General features: G+C 39.0%; 1 protein-coding gene across 2 annotated transcripts; it reads right to left on the bottom strand.

Moving 5' to 3' along the window:
* Nucleotides 1-1,323: 1,323 nt before the first annotated feature.
* LOC148860879 (SNARE associated Golgi protein family) lies at nt 1,324-22,586 on the bottom strand. Of its 2 annotated transcripts, XM_088981970.1 has the most exons (6): nt 22,311-22,518; nt 21,766-21,845; nt 3,367-3,648; nt 2,613-2,849; nt 2,281-2,498; nt 1,324-1,777 (listed from the first exon to the last, which is right to left on the bottom strand). In XM_088981970.1, the coding sequence occupies exons 3-6, from the start codon at nt 3,616-3,618 to the stop codon at nt 1,507-1,509; spliced, it is 978 nt and encodes a 325-aa protein (XP_088838096.1). In that variant the 5' UTR covers nt 3,619-3,648; nt 21,766-21,845; nt 22,311-22,518; the 3' UTR covers nt 1,324-1,506. The 2 variants fall into 2 exon arrangements, with proteins under 2 accessions (XP_088838096.1, XP_088838095.1); XM_088981969.1 differs by lacking the exon at nt 21,766-21,845 and having other exon boundaries at nt 22,311-22,586.
* Between the last annotated feature and the right edge of the window lie 632 nt (nt 22,587-23,218).

The raw sequence follows: 23,218 nt of genomic DNA, 5'->3' as shown, positions 1-23,218 counted from the left end.
CTCATTGGTCAACAACAATTTAATGTGCCTTTTTTGTAAACAACTTTATTTGTCTTGCAATGAGCTTTTAGTAGATTGGAAACTCAAATTGTTTGATGTATTGTTAGAAAATTTATTATATAAAAATTGTTAAAAGAATGGACAATAGAATCTTTAAAGGAGTGGAGAAATCCAAGGAGGCAATTGTAGTAAGGATAATCATTATGACTATTCAATGGTTGAAAACTTTGGATTTGTTTAAAGACTTTTCAATTGAAGACATTTATAGAAATTGGGAAGTGGTGGCATCTACAACTTTCATAAAACCTATTGTGTAGGAATTGTGGTCCCCACCAACACAACAAAGAGTAAAATTGAATTTCAATGGGAGTTCTAGAGTTAATTCGGGCCCTTTAGGTATAAGAGTATTCAAAAATGAAAATGGCAGAATTGTGACTATGTTTTTAAGACCAATAGGAGTGGGGGACTTATTGAGAGCGGAGGTGATGGCCTTGCTTCAAGGTGTAAGATATGCCAAACAACTGGGGCTACACCAAATTGAGATAGAGGGAGACTCTAAATTGTTGATTGGAGTGGCTACAATTTGGTAAGTTGGGAACCTGGATTTATAAACAACCCATAAGAGAAATCCTCAACACAACGAGGGAGATCGGTGCATGCTTCAAATGGACAAGGAGATCAGCTAATGGTTTAGATGACACATTAGCTAAACAAGGGACTATGAGGGAGAGAATGTTATAGGCAGTTTTGTAAGAAAGATTACTGGGGGCTCAACACCTGTTTAGGGGTTGAAAACTGTACTTAACTCTAGAAAGTTATTCTTAAGTTGTATTAATGAAGTTACCATTTCCAATTAAAAAAATATTATTATATGATATGTACATGTCATTCACTCCCAATATTGTTGATTGTCATGTATTTCTACTAAAGTTTGCATTTACTTTGTATTTATACCTTATTCATAGTTATTTCCACTTTATATTTATTATTATTGATGTATTTTTAGGACTTGTACAAATTTCCCTAAAATATTCAAATGTATCCATTTCTTTCAAATATATCCATATTAATCCAAAACCTATCAAAATAGGTATCCATATTCATCTTCAAATCTATGTTTATACGATACCAATACTTGCTGATATCAAAGTAACAAAATACTTTGAACCCTAAAAACACTTTGAACCTTGCTTTGTCTAATAGATGTAAACCTCTTGTAAATGGAATCTAAAATACACGAGGTTCATTTTTTAAAGATATCCATTACGTGTCAAATAAAGATATCTATTGTCTTTTTTTTTTTAATTTACTGTAAAAAAATTCACTATACAAATGGTTAAGTTGTTACTTGTTAAGCTGGTCAGAAGACGATTTGTATGGACCATGGAAAGCTCATCAGTGGTTTACGCACTCATATTTTCTCTGGTTCTCCCCTTTCTAATTACAAATATCTAACAAGAATCCAGACCGATCCCATCTTTAAATAGCCCATTCCTTAAATCTCTGTCACATATAGAAAGATGAAACCCATGAATGTTTAGGCCTTTCAAGTGGAAGCTTTTCCATCTCAATACTGCTACGGCCATCGAAGGTGGCTGCGTCTTCCACATTACCCTCTGCCGTTTTAAGTTCCTCTAACGCTCTCTTGGCGTAGACTGTAAAGGCAACTGTGGTGACTATCGCAACAACGAAGGAGATGATGTTGTAAACGATTTCCACAGTAGTCATGTGATGCTTACCATACTTCACATCTGCAAAAGTTCTTATTAACCGCCCGCTGCACCCAAATCCACCACACGGAAGAAGTTAGGCAGTGACAAGGTACAATTGCAGGGATTTCCAAAGAGAAGTTAAGTGAATTTAGGGAGCTGGATGGCATTTCAGATGCATCCAGTCCCTCCAACCTAGTCTCTTGCAGAGTGGGTGGCCATTAAAAACAGAGAAAACAAACTCTTTCTACTCATCAAGTGTTACCCCATCAGTTGAATGCCTCTACAAGCAAAACAACAGAAGTCTAGCAGTGATAAAGGCTTTCCCTCATCAATCCAGAGGCTGGCAAGGGGCAGCCAAGAGGCCATTACCAATATGGGATCTTCGGAGGGGTGCCAACTGGATACAGCCCTAATCATTGGCTTTTTTCCCCCATTTTTCAGCACAAAGTGGCCGCTCTCAGACTCAAACCCGTAATGATCCCTTGACCAAGGATAGACATCTTTCCTAATTATGTTTTGTTTATGAACAAATAAGAAAACGATTTGGTGAGACTTCAATATTACTAACCTATAAATGTAAATGAAAGCTTCAGGCACCATTCCGGCAATTGATCCGCATAGATAAGGCCAGAATCTCATATTTGTTACCACTATAGCATAGTTGAAAATTGTGTATGGAAATGGTGAGACCCTGAAGAGAGCAACCACTCGAAACTGATGAAACCAGCTCCCTTCCCCCGCCAGCCTAATAACAGCAGCTTTCTGGGGCCATCTTTTCAACCATTGCTGCATATTTTGAGAAATGCCAAAATCAAAATGCAAGCAAAGTCAGAAACGTAGCAGCAGTGGTAGTAATAGTGATTGTAGCAGTATTCTCATTCTGCCCATGGTTGCTCTTACCTGTATACGGTCCCGGAACTGTAAACCAATCAAATAGGGCAAGACCATCCCAATGGTTGTTCCAACCATGATTATCACAAATCCAAGACCATATCCAAAAATCATCCCTGCAAGCCACATGGAGGGTCCAGATGGGATTAAGAGAACAGGGAATAATGCCAGAGAGGCAACAAGCACTGCTGCAAGAACTGGCCGTCCAAAGGCAGTGGCTTCCCATTGCATTACTGGGAGGAGAACCTGCAGCACATAACATTGACAAAGCTTCAAGATCAGAAGTAGATATGTACTCGGTGCTACCACATACAAGACCAAAATGCCCATAGACAAATTGAGGATAAAAAGACATCATGCTTAACGTCTCTGCATGTAGGATTGATAATAGTACAAGATTTAATGGAATGATATAGTAATCATTTTTACTATTGTCTATCCATCTAGAGAGATTTATATTTTAAGCAAACAATTATAGCAATACAGAAATATATGCATCAGCAGACCTGTTGGCAAATTCAGGTTCTCCAGGGTGAACCCCTCAATGGAAATCTACATCCAAGAAAAAAGGTTCTAAAATGTTTACTTTCAGAATACAAGGAAATTTCGAAGTAGATAATGTATCCTGCACTTTACATATATAGTGCATAGGCTCATTACTCATCTCATTTATATTTAGGCATAAACTGCCCAAGCATTGCCCACTTGCTGAAATGGAAGGTCTCAAAAAGAACAAGTGAGAAAGAATTAGTTGTAGAGATACCTTCTCAAAAAGAAAGGGTACTCCCCATTTCAGAAAAATGAGGAGAACTATTATCAAAACACAGAACCATAGTAAAGCTTTCATCCACCAGACAAGAGATTTGGATCTTGATTCTACTTGAGGTTGTAAAAATTCAACTTCTGACGTACTTGGATTATCTGATATCACAAGCCTTGCATATTCACTTTCTTCTCTCACATGATGGCTTGAGTTAGCTCTCAGCTTTTCGTGTCCCTCAGATGAATTGGGCATCTTTGCTGATAGCTTGATACCCTACACTATCTGCTAATGGAAACATGGTATCAGATAGACAACCAAGAGAAGCAAGTAAATAGTAAGAAACCAAAATGCACATCTTAAAAGCCATTATTGGTATTGGAAAAATCATAGTTGACAGAGAAGTCATGAGCCACTCCCTATATTAAGAATGAAAATCCTGAAATTATTTTAGACCCATTAAAAGTTTAACAATTAAAAATTCAGAAATTGGTCAATCTTATTTTAGTCTGACTTGACTTAAGTCCCATAAGAAAATAAGATATGTTGAATAAACAAAAATGATAAATTGATAATGCGTAATGGCATTAATACATAGATGATCTCTACAAAGCAAAGAATATAGTTCATGTACTACAACCAACACATTTGCATCTTGCCCTGAATTTCTTCAACTTGCTTCACTTCTATCTTTTCTTGATCGTTAACCTCAAGCTGACCATGGGTGTTGGAAGTTCCTTCTTCAACAATTCCAATCTTTTCTTAGCCTGCACCCTTTTGATCTTCAATGTTTACAACTTCTATAGGTTGAAATTCTTTATTCACAAATTTAATTTAGGATGGGCATCAACATGCAAGAAATCATCTTCTTTATATTCAACTTTGTACTTTCTTCTCATTGTCTTCAAATTCTTTGTTGTAACTAGCTGCTTCTCTATCTTGAGAGCCAATTAAAAGGCATGATGTAAGTCATAAATCTGAATTGTAGATAATTCATTCTTGATATCATCCCTTAGTCTATTCATGAAACAAACTATTATGCCTTTCACTTTCTGTAATGTCACATCTATTATATAATTCATCAAACTTATGCATATATTAAACTACAAATAGCATACCTTGCTTAAGACTGGTCAACTCCACATATAAATCATCATGGAAGTATTGTGGAATGTACTTTTCTTGCAAATACCTCTTCATCTCTGCCCATGTGGTAATAGGATATTCACCTCTATTTTCTAGTCACTGCTCAAGAGTTCTCCACCATACTTTAGCAAAGCTCAAAATGTTCATGCATGAAAATCTAAATTGTTGTTTTTCAAACATATCATGCCATTCGAAATATTGTTCTAGTTTAGCAATCTAGTCAAAGAATGCTTGTCGGTCTTCAACTCCTTTGAAATTAGGCACTTCCCTTTCACTTCTAACATTCTTGAAAACCTTACTCCTATAGTTGACATTACTAGATCTATTTTCTTCCACCAAATTTTCAAGTAAATCAACCATAGACCATTCATATGGTTCAAAACCCTATCATCATTGATTCTAGATCCATGAGATTGTTTAAATGATACCCCAAGCCTATAGAATCAGTCACTTTGTGAGAAAATGGTGATCAACCATTAGCTCTGATACCAAAACTGATGTAATAGGGCCGGAACAAACTATTACAAGATAGAAAGAGAGAGAGAGAGAGAGAGAGAGAGAGAGAGAGAGAGAGAGAAAGGGTACAGAAAGAGAACAGAGAGAGAAATCCTAAGGAATCACTCCAAGGGTCCTAGGATCACTCTAGGGTTTGTAGGAACCACTTAATATAGAAAACTTGCAAGAGAGGTCTAAAGAAATATTTATTAGCTTCAAAAGAAAGAGAATACATCTATTTATAGAGTGACTTGTGTGGCCCAGAATACCGCTCACCATAATTACAAAATAGTCATTGCTTGTCTTGTGCATCAAGAAACATAATAACTTTCTATCTACTAATGCAAATAAATTGAAAATTGAAAGAGAAACACTACTAAGCTAGAGGAACAAAATGCTATAGACCAAGCCCACATGGGGCTGGTCAAAATGACGAAAATACCCATACTGTCCAAACATACAGAAATATAGAAAATTCCAAATTTGATTCTTCAGCTCCTGCATTACTACACTGCAACAGACGTGAAACTGAAGCAACAAGTGACTTTTTGGTTTTGCAACTCATCGAGGTAGTGACCTTAGCTTCTACTCACGTAGACAGAATTAAGAATTTAGGGGATCTTTGTGGCTCTAAAACAAGACCAACAAGAGAGAGGATAAACACCTGACAGCAGAACTCAAGCAACTTCTATTCCAATTCCAAAGATAAAATGCCTAATACAAAGACTAAACAGCCTTTTATACCGTCAAGCTCAAAAAGATTACAACTTTTGGTGCCAAAAACATCATTAGAAAATAGCTAAACAACAAAAAAGATAAACCATGTAGACACCTGAAAGCTAAGGAAACTGAAGTTTCAAGTGTGTGGAAGCTCTGCTTGTAGATGATCGGGTGGCTGGCATGATCTGTGTTGACACTGGAAGACCAAGTCAATGTTTACTATAGGCACCAAGGAGAGGTCGCAAGGTGGGGAGAAGTGATCTTGCCTCTCATGGCACTAGGTCTCACAATCGTGGGCTTTGCGAGATTGGTAGTCCAACCACTTACCTCACAACCTAAAGCCCTATCCACCAACTGCACTTCATCATCCCGTAAATTTACCCTCGCTACACAACTCTTGTTCCAATTGATTTTCAAATTAGAGACTTTGTCAAAATGCATCACTACCAATCTCAAATTATCCATCTCCTCAATTTCCCCTTCACAAAAGAGAATGATATTATCCACAAATTGTAGGTGAGTGACAATCACTTGTTGCCTCCCAACTCTCCATCCTTTCAGTAGATTTCTTGAAATCAAGACACTTGGGACATCCACTACTAAGGTAAAGAGGAAAAGTGACAAAGGGTCTCCTTGTCTAAGGCCCCTCTTTGCAAGAAAGAAATCCCTAGCTACTCCATTCACTAAGATTGAGAAGTGACAAGAGGTAATACAACCCTTCATTCACTTACACTATCTCTCCCCAAAACCTCTATTCCTCAACACTTCTAGCAAAAAATCCCAATCCACCAAATCACAAGCCTTTTCTAAGTCAAGTTTACAGATGAGACCCTTTTCTCCTTTTCTTTTTTTGTAATCCACACATTCATTGGCTATTAAAATCTGATCAATAATTTGTCTCCCTTTCACAAAGGCCCCTTGATTCAGTGAGATTAAGGAAGGACTTTCTTGAGTCTTGGTGCAAGAAATTTAGAAATGATCTTATACAAACTCCCAATCAGACTGATCGGTCTAAAGTCCTTGGGCTGAATTGCAGGCACCTTTATAGGGATCAAAGCTATGAAAGTAGCATTTGCACCCGCATTTATTTTTCCTCTTTTAAAGAATTCCAAAAAGAACTCCACTAGGTCATCACCTCAGATATCCTAACAGTCTTGATAAAAAGCCATAGTGAATCCATCCGGGCCCGGGGCTTTTGATCTTTCCATAGAAAAAACTGTCTCCTTTATTTCTTGAACCTCAAACAGTTTTTTCCAGGGGTTCCAACAATTCCCTTTCTCCAACATGCCACTCAAAGTTGGTTAGAGTCTCTCTTGCACTACTAGGGCTGTCATAAATGGATTTAAAATGCTCCACAAAAGCTTTTGCAATATCTTCCTCTCTTGCCATTATTGCCCCATTCCATTCCAAACTTTCCACTGTTCTTCCTCTTTCTTCCACCTGTCGAGCTATGGAAAGATCTTGTATTACCATCTCCTTCTTTCAACCACTTGCATCTTGATTTTTATCTCCCAACTTATCTCTTCTTTTTTGAGAATTTTCTCCAATTCTTGTTTCAACTTCCATTTCTCTTCCCTTTCTTCACGCCTCAATCCTCTCTCTGCCTCAACAACATCAAGTTCTTGAATCCTTTTACTAATAGCCTCTTTTTTGTCTTCAATTCTACCAAACTATTCTTTGTTCCAAGCTTTGTTCCTGGTTTTTAGTTTTTGTAGCTTCTTATAAAACCTATATCCCTTCCACCTAAACTCCACCCAATCCTCTTCCCACCATTCTTTCACTTTCTTTGAAAGTCTGGATGTAACAGCCACATGTCAAATCTAAAGGGGCAAGGTCCTCCTCCTAGTCTTTCTTGAGATAGTCTAACTGGACAATTATCGGAAGTAGATCTAGGTAGTGCCCTCATCACCAAAGCACCCCATTCTTCCTCCCAGTTTGAAGATAATAAAAATCTGTCTAGTTTACAACAAAGTGGTTCTTCCTGAAAATTAGACCAAGTAAAATCAGCTTACACCAACAGTAGCTCCCTTGATTCAAAAGAATCCACAAAACAGTTGAACTTCCTCATACTTGAGGTGATCCTATGGTTGGGGTTATTTGTTTCAATTATAAACCTGATGACACTAAACTCTCCTCCCAAGCACCACGAACCATCCCACAATCCCCTTATAGCTGCTAATTCCTCCCAAAACTCCTCCCTTTCTCTATACGAATTTGGCCCATAAACATTTGTTAAAAGCCATTCCAATCCATCAATTCTTCTTCTGAATTTCACTGTAACCGTATAGTTACCGATTAATTCTTCTGTACAGTCCAAATCCTCGTTTTTCCAAATTGTTAGAATATTCCCTGAGGCCCCCCAAAACTATGCAAAAGCCAACTCAATCCTCTAGCCGACCAAATACTTCTCACCCATCTCCTATCCACCTCTAATAGTTTTGATTCCGAAATCAACACAATATCTAGCTTTTCTTTTCTGAGCATTTCCTTTTTCACTCTTCTCTTCCTGGAACTCCCCAATCCCCTTACATTCCAACTAATAATCTTTATTGAGAACCTAACTTATGAGCAACCCTAAAAACCACCTTTTGCTAACCTGACTACCTTCCTTTTCTCCCAAAACAACCCTTGTCATAGTCCACTTCACACCTCAATCTCTCCACTTCACTCAATTTCTTCTTCCTCCTTTTAGGTGTCCCACCTCCAAGCTTTTTCTTCGAAATATCTTGTTCTTCCACTCTTTTCTTTTTTTGACTTTTCTTCCCAATTCTTCTCTTTGTTGTTTTTTGGCCCAATCTTACCCTTTCTCCCTCCCTTCCCCTTACTTGGGAACTAGGAACGGGGGTGTCACCCTCTTGTTCCTTTTCAAAATTCTCCCCTAATTCCTCTCTACCAAGAGTCTTAAGGTCTACAAAATTAATCCCCAAATCCTTTCTCCTTCATCCACAGTATCCTACAGAGCCTCCACATCCTCTAACATCTTTGTTACTTCAATTGAATCACTAGGACAGTCAACTTTTGGAAGAGTGTCAGTAGGATAGGTAGCCTTTGGACGAGTGTCAACTTCACCTGTGGGCTAAGGTAAAACAACAACTGGGGAAGGGGGCAGATTAGTATCAAAAACTCAAGGAATACAAGAATCAAGACAAAATCTAGAAACAATAAAACCTGACATGTCGCCAGTTCTACCTAGGTTCTGAGGGAGTTTTCTGGGAGATGACTCCTCAAGATCACTAACAGGGGAGCAGGGATTGCCTGTTTCTTTTCCATTTGCTGGGAGAGACTCAAAAAAGGACCATTTAGTGAAGTAGGAAGTAATTTCTAGGAAAAAGGAAGCGGGAGGTGTAGGCATTGGCAATATCATATTAAGAAATGTAGCTTTGTTAGGAAAGTAGTCGTGGAGATTTCCTTTGGAGCAGGACAGTTTGTGGCACTTGGTGGTGGAAAGTATTCATAGGATGGCAGCTAATGGATGGGATGCTGGCGTCAACCCTAGGACTTTTCATTTCTCCCCTTGGAAAGCAATTGTTGGAGTCTTTTCTTCCTTTCAACCTTTCATCAAATTTGATGTGTGTTCAAGTAATAAAATTTTGTTTTGGGAGGACCTTTGGCTTGGGAACACCCCCCCCCCTTAAGGATAGATTCCCGGTAATGTATTCTCTTTCCCTAAATAAATTCAAAACCATCTCCTCACTTCGTGTGTCTGAGGGGACTTGGGATTTGGGTTTGAGAAGACGGTTGAGGGATTCAGAATTGGCTTCTACAGATGAGTTATTCACTGTGTTGAATTCAGTTTTCCTAGATCTTTCTTGCCCAGATAATAGAATTTGGAAAGAGTCCTCTTCAGGGACTTTCTCTTGTTCATCTTTCTTCAATGCCTTAGTCCAGTCTTCTTTTGTGTCTGTCTCTTTTCCTGCTAAAGAAATCTGGTATTCTCCTATGCCGCCAAAAGTTGGGCTTTTTGTTGGGAAGTGGTTCTTCAAAAGATCAATACTATGGATGTACTTCAAAGAAAAAGAACAGACTGCAGCCTTTCCCCACATGTCTGTTACCTTTGCTTAAGAAATGGTGAGACGGCGATTCGTCTTCTGATTTCTTGTCCTTTTGCTTATTATTTATGGAATTGGTTCTCTTCTTTATTTGGTTACAGATGAAACCCCCCCCCCCCAGGTGTAACCTTTTTTACTCTAACTTCTTCCAACAACCAAGGAAAAGGGGCAAGGTAATGTGGAGAATAACAAGAGTTGCCATTCTATGGTCAATTTGGGAAGAGAGAAACAATAGGATCTTCCTAAGGCAAGAAAAATCCAAGGAAGCACTTGTGGAGGTTGTCAACATCAAGGTTATGCACTAGCTGAAAGTACATCATCTCTTCAAGGATTTCTCCTCAGCAAACTTAATTAGAAATTGGAGTGTTATAGCAATATCCTCACCTTCCTCCCCTGTGGTACAAGATTGTTGGGTACCACCGCCTCAGATCAAGGTGAAGCTAAACTTTGATGGAAGCTCCTTGGGTAATCTAGGTCCGTCGAGAGTTGGGGGTGTGTATAGAAACGAGGAAAGAAAAGTCTTGGCCCTTTACTCGGACCCAATTGGGGTGGGAGATTCATTAAGGACAAAAGTAATGGCCTTACTTCAAGGTTTGAAATTGGCGAAACAATGGGGCATGCAGCAATTAGAAATGGAAGGAGACTCCAAGTTGGTAATAAGGTGGATGAAAACTGGAAACCTAGGAGTGTGGTCTCTTAGACAACCTCTAAGATAGATTATTAGCTTAGCAAGGGAGATTTGGGTGCACTTTAATTGGGTAAGAAGGTCAGCAAATGGAATGGCTAACACTTTAGTTAAGCAAGGAGTTACTAGGGAGGCTTTGTTTTGGGCATGTTTGTAAGTTGTTTATTTTCTTTTTCCATCCTTTTTGTGGGTGGTAAGACTATAATCTTTTAATTATCTAATGAAAGTACCATTTCCTATCAATAGGCATTGTCATTAATCTTCTCGATGATGCGATAGTCCAAACTTCCTATTCTACAATTTGTGAGGTTTGTCTATAGGGAATCAATTAAGAGAAAGCACGACCCAGATTAAATCTCCCACGTTAATGGCCACCTTTCTTTAGATGCTTATCTGCCTAGTCCTTATAGTAGGAGTTTAACATTAAATATATCTAAAGTCTTGGAATGTAAGGGAAGCTCAAGCCAATAGGCATTGTCATTAATCTTCTCAATGATGTGATAGTCCAAACTTCCTGTTCTACAATTTTTGAAGTTTGTCTATAGGGAATAGTAGAAAGCCTTATGTGATGATTTTGGCCAAGCTTCTTGTGAAAGGAAGAGGAGAAAGTTGGGAGTTTCAGCAATAGACAGAGGAAAGGGAAGAAAAGGAGAAGAAGGTCCACTAGGATAGTGATACATAACCCTAGCCGCCAGCCCCTCATTCTATTTATAATTAGCTTAAATATGGGATATTACAAAGATGCCCCTAGTAGGGCGGCAACTCAACTAAGTACTTACGATTCTTTTAAAAATAAAAGACTAATGGGCCCAAAGCCCAACAATTTCTTAATTTAAAAGAAAACAAACTAAGCATAAATTGGCCCAACATAAATCAGCCCACTCAACACTCCCCCTCAAGTTAGGAATAGATGTCACACATTCCCAACTTGCATAGATCATCTTCCAGCTTATTCTTCGCAACACCTTTTGTGAGAACATCAGCAAGCTGCAGATCAGAAGAAATGTATGGAAGACAAACTTCTCCAAAAGTTACCATTTCTTAGATAAAAAGTCTATCTACTTCAATGTGCTTAGTTCGGTCATGTTGGACTGGATTATGGGCAATATTGATTGCTGCCTAGCTATCGCAGTATAGCATCATAGGTTCTTCTGCCTGTACACCGATTCCTTCTAACAGAGAACGGATTCAGAGAAGTTCTGAAACTCCATATGCCATGGCCCTATATTCCGCTTCTGCACTTGATCTTGCCACAACTATTTGTTTTTTACTCTTCCATGAGACTAGGTTACCCCCAACTAGGGTGCACACTCCTGAAGTTGATCTTCTGTCATCAAGGCATCCTGTCCAATCCGCATCTGTATAGGTCTCTAGCTTCAGTTGTCCATGATCAGTAAACAATATGCCTCTGCCTAGATGTCCCTTCAAATATGCAAGGATCCTGTCAACTACCTTCCAGTGCTGATCTCGTGGAGCATGCATGTATTGACTCACTACACTTACTGCATAGGAGATGTCCGGTCTTGTCATACACAAGTATAGTAGCCAACCCACAAGTCTTTGGTATCTCCCAAGGTCCTTCACTGGTTCACCTTCTGATGCACTGATTCTATGGTTCTGATCAATGGGGGTACTAGCTGCCTTTGTTCCAAGCTTCCCCATCTCTTAGAGAATGTCCAAGACATACTTCCTTTGAGAGATAAAAATTCCATGTTTCGATTTTGCAACTTCAATGCCTAAGAAGTATCTTAGTTCTCCAAGATCCTTAATCTCAAATTCCTTATGCAGGTTCTTCTTCAGACTATCAATCTCACTCAGATCATTCCCAGTGACAACAATGTCATCCACATAAACAATTAGGATTGACACCAAAGATCCCCTGCACTTCACAAACAAGGTATGATCAGATTGAGTTTGAGTGTAGCCAAAAACAACCAGGGCCTTTCTGAATCTGTCAAACCATGCTCTGGGAGATTGTTTCAAGTCATATAGTGACTTCTTCAGCTTGCACACCTTTCCCTTTTCAGCATTATCATAAAAACCAGTTGGAATATCCATATACACCTCTTCTTGCAGATCCCCATTTAGGAAAGCATTCTTTACATCCAGTTGAAACAAGGGCCAAGAGAATGAGGTAGCAAGAGAAAAGAGTATCCAAACAGAGGTCATCTTTGCAACTGGTGCAAATGTCTCTAGATAATCAATGCCATATGTTTGTGTATACCCTTTTACAACAAGTCTTGCCATGTACTTCTCTATACTTCCATCCGCCTTATACTTTACTGAAAAAACCCATTTACATCCAACTGTCTCCTTGCCTTCTAGTAGGTCCACAATCTCCCATGTCTAATTCTTAATCAAAGCCTTCATCTCTTCCTACCTAGCTGTCTTCCACTTAGGTTTGGAGAGAGCCTCACTAACACCCTTAGGTATAGACACTGAATCAAGAGAAGAGAGAAAAGCACGGTAGGAAGGAGAAAGTCCACTGTAGGATAAGTACTGTGAGATACAATGAGCAGTGCACTTTCTCTTCCCTTTTCTAAGAGCAATAGGGAGATCAAGGTTATCTGTAACAGTGTCAATAGGATCAATGGGAACTGAAATAGTGGGATCAAGAGGAATACTTGAATCCGTATCAGCTGAATCTGGAGTCTCCAAGGGATCGACAAAAAGTGGTGTGAGTTCTGCTGTAGTGGAAGCAACCGCCTTATGAATTCTCTGCCGTGAGTAATGTTGTGAAATGAAACACAAAGGAGGTGACAAACTAGGTGACATCGAGTGGTGGTCAAGCATAGGAGTAGACACAGGAACTGGAACTGGGAGAGGGATAGACTGCTGACTTACTTCCCCAAAACACTCCCCCTGAGAAGGATTCTTTGAGAAGAAGTACGTAGATTCAAAAAAGGCAACATCCACAGTAACATACCGGTTCCCAGAGATTGGATCATAGCAACAGTACCCTTTCTAATTCTCTGCATATCCAAGGAAAACACATTTCTTTGCCTTGGGATCAAGCTTCGAACGGTAAGGGCCAAGAATATGTGCAAAGCAGACACATCCAAACACCCTTAGAGGAATATGAAACATCTCCCCTTGAGGAAAAAGAAGGCTGAATGGGGTCCTGAATCTAAGTACATGAGAGGGCACTCTGTTAATCAGATATACTGCCATGAGAACTGCATCACCCCAAAAACGAAACGGAACTGTGGCTGTAATCATCATGCTTCTTGCCGTCTCAACGATGTGTCTGTTCTTCCTCTCTACAACACCATTCTGTTGTGGACTATAAGAGCAACTGCTCTGATGGACATACTCCAACAGATATGAGGCAAGATGTCTCTCAAAATATTCCCTAGCATTGTCAGATCTGAACATCTTTATTCTTGTCCCAAACTGTGTTAATACCATCTGGTGGAATTGCCTCACCATGGATGGTACTTCATCGTGTGATTTCATTAAGTAAATCCAGGAATATCGAGAGAAATCATCCACAAACAGGAGAAAATAGCAATAACCGCCCATAGAGGGAACATGATAAGGGCCCCACACATCCGAATGAATAACATCAAAGGGACAAGAACATCCTTTATTACTAGGTTTAAAAGATTGTCTACAATGCTTTCCAAATTCACAACCCTCACAATTCAAACTTGACAGATTCATAAACTCAAACAGTTTTGGAAACAAACAACTCAAAGAAGAAAATGATAAATGACCCAGACGGTTGTGCCAAAGCATAATTTGACCCACAGATTTTGACTCACTATCTCTACAAACATGATGGCTTTGGTGAAGAGGGAGAGCATCTGGGAGGTAGATTCCATTCACTTCACGACCACTCCCAATCGTCCTCTTTGAATCCAGATCCTACAAAATACAGCGTCCAAGAGAATAAATCACTAAGCAGTTCAGATTCTTAGTCAAACTACTAACAGACAACAAATAGAATCATTAATCTTGGCAGAGGGTAAGCAAATAGAATCATTAATCTTGGCAGATCCCTTTCCAGTAATAGGAACATGGGATCCATCAGCTGTGGAGACCCTATCTCTGCCAGAACAGAGTTGATAAGAGGAGAAAATAGTGGAGAAATGGGTCATATGCTCTTGTTGTTCGCTTACGACTGAACTGGAACTAGCTGTATCCCTTTGATTCAGAAGTAACCCAAACCTCTTAAGCTCGGCCCTTACTGCAGCAACTGCAACGGACTCCAAAGCAACTATAATAGGGGGGCCGGAGTATCACCGGTAACTGCCATGTGCGCATTTCCTTTCTTATTCTTCAATCTGGTCAGCACAAGATGTGGGTGAAGCTTCCAACAAGTGTCTCTTGTATGCTTAGGCTTCTTACTGTAGTCACAGACCAAGTCCCTTTTGTCTTCCTTTTTGTTTTCATTGCCATTATGTTTAGATTTCACAGCACTTACCATAGCAGACTGATCAGAACTAAGATTTTTCATCATTATATCCCTCCTGCACTCCTCTCCTAACACAAAGGCATATGCTTGGGAGAGAGTGACATTGTCCCTAAAAAGAAGATGTTGTCGTGCAATGTCATACTCAGGGTTAAGGCCAGCAAGGAATTCAAACACCCTATACTTCTCTAAATGTCTTTGATAGGTAGTTGCATCCTTGGTGCTTTCCCAAGCAAAGGTCTCTAGATGGTCGATCTCTTGCCATAGGGTCTTAAGGACTGAAAAATAGGCTGCAACAGATCTATCTCCCTGCCTTGTGGCAATAATTTGATTTCTCAGTTGATAAGCCCTAGCAACATTCTCCCTTTGTGAATAGGTTTCTATAACCCCATCCCATATCTCCTTAGCAATGTTTGCTCATAAAAAATTTTTACTTATATGTGGCAACATAGAATTACACAACCATGTCATTACTATATAATTTTCCTGCACCCACCGGGAGTTGCCAGTTTCTGGTTTCACCTCTTCACCAATAATATACCCCAATTTTCCATGAGCCCCAATGGCCATTTTTGCAGATTGGGACTATTCCAAGTAGTTTGTACCATCCAACCTAACTATAGTAATGGTCCCAGCTCCGAAGGGGTCTCCAGCACCTCCTCTCACTGGCCAAATTTCATTCTCAGGCTTATATTCAACTCTGTGTCCCTCCATGTGTCTCAAAAGAGGTACAAAAAACAACCAAAAAATGCAGCAAGAATAGAATACCTTCTGGAACCAACGACACTCCTTTGGTATCCTGGACTTTCTTCCCACGAAAGATTCCTTTTCGGTGGGATGGAAGAGAGAGAAAAAGCAACTGCCCTCTCTAGAAGCCTCCAAACCACATGGAACTTGAATCGCTCCTTACAAAAAACCCAAAGGAGCCCTAAAAAATTAGGGCGCCACTACTTAGGTCAAAATTGAAGAGTCCAACAAAATCAGGACTCTTCCCCTTTCTCCAGTTTTTCCTGATTCTGATAAGAAACCCTAGACCAGCTATAGGGCATACAGATTCATCAAGAAAATCCAAAAACTAGGCTTACCTGAGAGCTTCGATCAGCCTCTTAAATCTCCATGCAGTCGGCCGATCTAGGGCTGCAAGAGTGAATCTCTTCAAGAACCTTTAACCTGCTCTGATACCAAGCAAAAAGCCTTATGTGTTGATTTCGGCCAAGCTTCATGTGAAAGGAAGAGGAGAAAGTTGGGGGTTTCAGCAATAAACACAGGAAAGGGAAGAAAATGAGAAGAAGGTCCACTAGGATAGTGATACATAACCCTAACTGCCAGCCCCTCATTCTATTTATAATTAACTTAAATATGGGATATTACAAAGATGCCCCTAGTAGGGCGGCAACTCAACTAAGTACTTACAATTCTTTTAAAAATAAAAGACTAATGGGCCCAAGGCCCAACAACTTCTCAAATTAAAAGAAAACAAACTAAACATAAATCGGCCCAACATAAATCAACCCACTCAACAAGAATCAATTAGAAGAGAGCATAAACCTAGATTAAGTCTCCCACATTAATGGTCACCTTTCTTTTGTGCTTATCTGCCTAGTTCTTATAGTAGGACTGTAGGAGTTAGATGCTTCAAGTTGTACCTTGACTTTGATGCAGGTCTCTTTATTGGTGTGTGAGCATGTCATCCACTTTTACAATAGGCTTTGTTGGAGTGGGCAACTTTTTAAGCTTTAGAGGACCCAAAGGGTTAAACGCATATACAATTTGGTAGAGTTCAACCAATTGTAGCAATGTGTCCCATGACTGAGGAGACTTGCTCAACTCCATTTACAGAAGCTTTCTAACTTTGCAATTCACTACGGTCCAGTCATCGATCTGTGGGTGCTACAAGCTATTAAATTGGACCTTGATGTTGAACCTCACCTAGAGTATCTCCAAAAGTGTTCCACAAACATATGATCTTGATCTAAGACAATGGATTTGGGAACACCACGGAACCTGATCACTTCCCAATTGATAGCCTTTTTTCTCTCCCCAAAAATCTTATTTTTGTTATATGTTTCTTCTTCCTTCCCTTTCACTTATCCTCCGTATTTAACTATCCATCCACAAGTTGGTATCATAGCAACACCTACCATTTTAAAGGAACATTCACCAAATGGAACACCTGGTAGATGTTAGACAGTGTATGCCCTTAGCTCCAATCAGAATGATGTACGTTATGACATTTAATGTAAATGAATAAAGTACATATTTGATTCATGTTATCATGGTGTGTTTCTATGTAATACCCTTAAACTGGACACATATGAGACTCGTGTTAGTTTAGAATCTTCACAACCGATGAATAGATCTAGGGAGATTTATCTTGCCAAGGCTGACACTGATGTGCCACCAAATTGGTCGGGGTGGCTTGTCTCAACTACCAGGGTGAGACCTGAGGTACATGTAGTGTGGGTTTTCTTGAAACCTTGAACCGGACCAGAATTCCAATATTGCCCTGGACCTTGGAGATAAATGGGCAAAACTGGAATGTTACATCTGACCCCTACACTCGATTATGATACTACACTAGGTGTTGGATTGGACTGTCTTTGATATGCCAATCAGTGAGATCCTTAGAGGGGGTCAAAACCTGGGTATGCTAGGACAGTCCGAGAATTCATCTAAGTCAATGATCACAGTTACAGGATCAGCCCCTTTGTCAGACAAAGTGAATGATTGGGGATGCACTCTCTCTGATGGAAAACAAAACTACCGGTAGTTGATTTCAACCGCTGAAATTTGTTTTGCATAATATATATATATATATATTATGGTTTCAAAATGTTTGCAAAAGGTTTTAATTCCCGAGATCCATGTGAGTAGAGAGTGCAACACTGTACCTTGCAGCCGAGGGAGAGGTCCTCTCTTGTCGGGCAGTGTTTGATCATTAACGACTGAGAGGTTAAGTGTAAGACCATTGAGGGTAATACCTGATGGGCTAATCTTGCATCTGCCCACAGTCCTTGGGTTTTTATAAGGTGGCTTGACCCAATGACTATTTAGTGTAAATGTTGGGCCCATTAAGAGCCCATGGTGATGGGCTCAGAGGTTCGCTATTTCCTACAGTGAATTCGGCCAGGCCTTGTAACAGAGGCTGAGCTGAATCCATCTGGCTAATGTGTAGATCAATGTTTGGGTCTCATTGGGCTGAACCCAGGCATTGTACAAGGATAGCCAACTGGGCAGCATTTAGGAGGTTAAGTGAGCACATAGACTTAATGGGCCTAAAGCCCAATTCGAATTGGCTTAATGAGATTAATTAAAGAGGGGCGATTCTGGGATTTAGATCAGCAAATAGGATAAGGGATTATCCCCTATCCACTCAGAGAGTCCAGATCCAAATAAAGATTTGGATAAAAAAACTCCTAATTAGATTAGAAGGGCCGATCTTTATCTACAGATAAAATAAGGGATTATCCCTATCCACTCAGAGAGTCCAGATCTAAATAAAGATTTGGATCAGGAAACTCCTAATTAGATTAGGAGGGTTGATCTTTATCTACAGATAAGATAAAGGATTATCCTTATCTCTTAAAGAAAGTCCAGATCCAAATACAGGATTTGGATTGGGAAACTCCTAATGGGATTAGGAGAACCTTTCTTTAAGGCTATAAATAGAGAAGCAGGGCGAACCTCAAGTTCATCCATCAGTCTACTGATCTAAGAGAGAGGACAGCATACAGTTTGACTACTTCTGTCTTCTTCTCTTGCTCTCTCCTACTCCTGTCGCCATACCAGTTTGATCTCCACCTGTGGGAGCGATCAAGAAGTGTTCTTGATATTACCTTTTGGTAGAAAATGTAATCAGATTCTTGCTGAAGAATCAAGTTCTTGTTGAAGAGCCATCCTGCTGATTCTACTTCATCAAATTCTTGGGAGAGCCCTGTGGGAGCCCTCTATCAAATTCTTGCTGAAGAATCAGGTTCTTGCTGAAGAGCCATCCTACTGATTCTGCTTCATCTTGCACCGTGTCATCTTCGGTGGAAGCAGTCTTTGGATCTATCCTTGGGCGTGAACACCTTCATTGGATGTTATTGTTACTTCGTATCAGGTATAACCCTCCACTCCCTTTTTTGTTTCAGATCTGGTCTGGTTTAGGTTCAAGATTGATCATTGAAAATGCAGTTTTCTAAAATAGGGAATGTGATTCCCCCATGGGAGAGAGAGAAATTTTGAAATTTCGCCCAACCTACCTACAGGTAGACCTGTTCATGGGTCGGGTAGCCTGATGGCCCGGCCCACACCCTAGTCGAGCTTGATCATGTAATTAGGCCCGCGGGCCTGACTTCGGGCCGAGCTCGGGATTTGCCAAAAAAGCCTGGCTCGGCCTAAGTCAACATTATATATTTTATAAAATATATAATATGTATTTTATATATTATATAAAATATATAAATAATATAATATTTATTAAAATATATATTTTTATCCTTCTCTCTCTCTCTCTCTCTCTCTCTCTCTCTCTCTCTCTCTCTCTCTCTCTCTATTCAGACGCTTTAGCAGTAGTAATAGTAACAGTATGGGCTAAATTTCGGGCCCAGGCTTCAGGCTTTTATGAGAGTCGGGCTCGGGCCCGAGTTGTAGGCTCGATGGTCGGGCTGGGCTCGGACTCGAGCCTTAGAAAATTCTGTTAATACAGGGTGAAAGCCCGGCCCGGCCCATGAATAGGTCTAGTTGCAGGGTTCGGCCATCCATATGATGGATCTCTCATCCCTTCAATAGATACAGAGGGCTGCCCAATTGATAGCCTTTTCTCTCTCCCCAAAAATCTTATTTTTGTTCTATGTTTCTTCTTCCTCTTCCCTTTCACTTTTCTTTCCCTATTTAACTATCCATCCACAAGTTGGTATCATAGCAACACCTACCATATTAAAGGAACACTCACCAAATGGAACACCTGGTAGATACCTACTTGTATCAACAAATTGAGTGACATCAACAAGCCATAAAGACAACATGAACCCCTGGTGACAACTATAGATTCTAGTAAGGTTTGATTTTAGATGGAATTTGATTACAATATCTCTTGGTTTCCCATTTTTTATTTTACAATGAAAAAATTAGGAAAAAAAGGCAATTCCCATGTTTATGATTTATATACATGGTTGTAGACCGCTAGTTTGGCCTGAAGTTAGTGCCATCAATGGTTGGGTTTGGTCCAAGCTAAGGTAGACCTGGTTCTAACAGACCCGACTCAAATGTTGTAAGGGTTGGGTCTGGTCCAGGATAGGTACTCAAATGTTGTAAGGGTATTTTAGTCATTGTCTTTGTATGGGTTACATTTGTGATTATATTTCTCTATCAAGGGCAATGATGCAGTTGTACACTTATTTTTCATAATGAATAAATGTTAGAGAGGACAAGGTTAGGGGCTCATTGGAATCACCCTCCTTCCCTCTTCTTCTCCTTCACTAAAACCCTAAAATCTAAACCTTCCCTTTTTTTCTTGTTCACAACCAAATGTAGCTTTGTAATATGCCAATATGCATATACAATTATATATAGTTGGTTTAGAACTTAAATGGTTCAGAGCAACCAAAATCGATTTCTACCCAATTATAATTGTAATGCAAACCCAGACCTCATATAGGTCAATTAGCTTTGGATCTGCTGTGTCTGCCCAACCCATTATCAACTCTACTTTAAGTATTTCATACATACTACTTTTTGAGAGATGTAGCACTTTGTCTGGCTCAATTTGTGGCAATTTGAATGTTTGATAATTTTTCTTTTGTCCTATGGTATAATGAGAGAAAGAAACGTCAATAAGGAGTCAATACTTTGGCAATTCAAAGATTTTTATCTTTAGTTTTATTGTTTTATCATATTTTTAAATCAATTTTTTTATTTTATATTTGTTATTGGCATGTCCCTACACCATAAGTTTTGGAGGTTGACTTGCTAGAAACTAGTGGATGCCTGCATTGAAGTTAGAACCCATGCCATGTTTTAAACCAAATGCTATCTAGGGGCTATAAGGAAGACACTCTTAGCCAATTGGCCTCCTCTTCCCTACTAAAACCATGTCAGTGCACCCTATTTTTTGCCAACTCTCAAATGTCCTGCCATGACTATGTTGCTAAAGCACCAAGTTATAGTATTCCTTGGTAGAGCATGTTCCATTTTTATCGCACAAAATAAAATGTCATTATCAAATAATGGTCCCAGCAGTCTAGGATCTGGGGAGGGGTGGACTGTACATGGATCTACTCTCCAACATTTTTTTTTTTACAAGTGACTGCCCTCTCACATTTGACAGCCTTGGATTTTACCATCATACCAAGTGATGACCCCATTTATATCCAACAAAATAAAATATGCTAAATGTAAATGCATGTCTATCATGTGCCCATATATGGGACATAGTCACGTCCAGCATTCAGTGTTCTTTTTCCTTTCTGGTGTTCAAACCCTTTATAGAATTATAAATGTACTCGGAGGGGTTTCCTCCTGATAATCAGTTGATAATTTCATTAGGAGATTATTTCATCGCTCATTGACGACATAGACGCTTCCAATTTGTATGATCCCCACAAGGGTTCATTCCAACATGAAAAATATCTGTAGAAGAGTGAAAGTTATGAGCTCATCCACATAAAATTCTTAAGGTCCAATCCTAGGAACATTGGCTGATTGACTAGAGAAAACTTAACTACACAATAAAATATCTTGAAAAGAACAGGGGCAATGATAGTTCTTTAACTTGCAAAAAGGCAAAAGCTTGCATTTTTTATCAGTCTTAAAGCAAAAATACTGAAGTTTGCCTTAAGCCCAAACTAATTTAACATGACTTACTGCAAGCCAAGTTTATTGCCAAAAAGAGGTTGAGATATAAGACAAACCTCAAGTTTCAAGGGCTTTTCCACATATTCATTTTGTTGTTGTTTTTTTCTACGACTTCTTCAATTAAAGCAAGTAGCAACTACATAAAGACCTTTGATTAATTCTCCAATAAAGAAAGATGAGGTTATCGCTCAATTTTACGTTGTATCAAGGACAAACCCTAACTACCACTATTACACTTTTCAACCGTCGTCTAGCTAAAAACTCCTCCGTTATCCCAAAATAGAAATCTTTCTGAATAGTTTCTACGTTAGAGAATCACCAAACTCAAGAACTTGCTACACTTTGTACCTAGTACTCGAAATGGATTTCACTGAACAGGTATACAAGAACAGACATCCAGTTAATCAGAATCTTTACTAAATCCATCCCCCCGCCCCCCTCAAAAAAAAACATTAAAACAGCAGCAGGATATCCAAGCCATGGAAGAAAAGCATCTGGAAACTTCCCAAGAAAAAAGAAAAGAAACAAGAAAAAAAAGGAAAACTAAATATTCTTTTTCAGAATTGGAATCAACTGGAGTTATAAGAAAAATGAAGCTTACCTATACAAAAATGCTTTGCGAGTTTCTTCAAGAAGAGGAACAAACCAAAAGCCTCATATTTTATGTTAGGATCGAAGAATATGAAAAAGAAAATAGACAGTATTAAGAGGAGTTCGAAGGAAAGGGGTTGTTGCTTCCTTGCTGGTGCTGAAAAGAAAATTCAAAACTGACGACGGAATAGAACATTCGGCAAGGGAAAGTTTCAACTCTTGAGCTTTCCTTCGCTTTGTAAAATTGCAATACTTCTTTTCGCTTTCGGTAAATTGCTGAAACCTCCCTTCAAATTTTTTATCATTGTTAAAACTTTCTTTAAATTATAATAATTTCAATCACCTCCCCTAAATTTTCTGAATTTGTTAAAAACCTTTATTGAAAGGCAAAAAAATGTTCAAAATATTCATTCAGGCTGATTCTTGAGTGGTGACTCAGCTGGATGAGTTGTCAAATTATTGTTGGAAAAAAGTAATGTAGGATGCCAAGTAAAAATGAAATACGACCACTATGGGGACAAAAGGCAATGATTAAATACCTAAAAAAACATGATATATATTTAAGTAACTTTCAAAGCCATGTGATATATATGTTAGTTTCGTATACATTTAAATAATTAAGTACAGTAATTCAATGGAACTTTAGAGTATATTTAAATAATTAACCCTGTAGGCTCAGTTTGGAAGGAATACAAATACAAATATATAGAGTATAAAATTTTATATTTTTATATTATTTTATATGTATTTAAAATATACATATTTGTATTTATACCCCTTTCAAATTGAGCCTAAATAAAACTTTGTGACAAATACATTTTTATTTCAGCCCTTTGCCATCACCTTTATCAAACAGTGATTCATCTTTGATGTTGAGGTCAAGCAAGGTTTGGTTGGGTTGAGGTCAACCCTAATCCA

The sequence above is a fragment of the Nelumbo lutea genome, chromosome 4 (assembly GCF_056320005.1).
Source record: "Nelumbo lutea isolate HS-2025 chromosome 4, American lotus-T2T, whole genome shotgun sequence".
NCBI lineage: Eukaryota > Viridiplantae > Streptophyta > Magnoliopsida > Proteales > Nelumbonaceae > Nelumbo > Nelumbo lutea.
The sequence above is the reverse complement of the archived record's forward strand: the minus strand, read 5'-3'. Positions and strand labels throughout refer to the sequence as shown.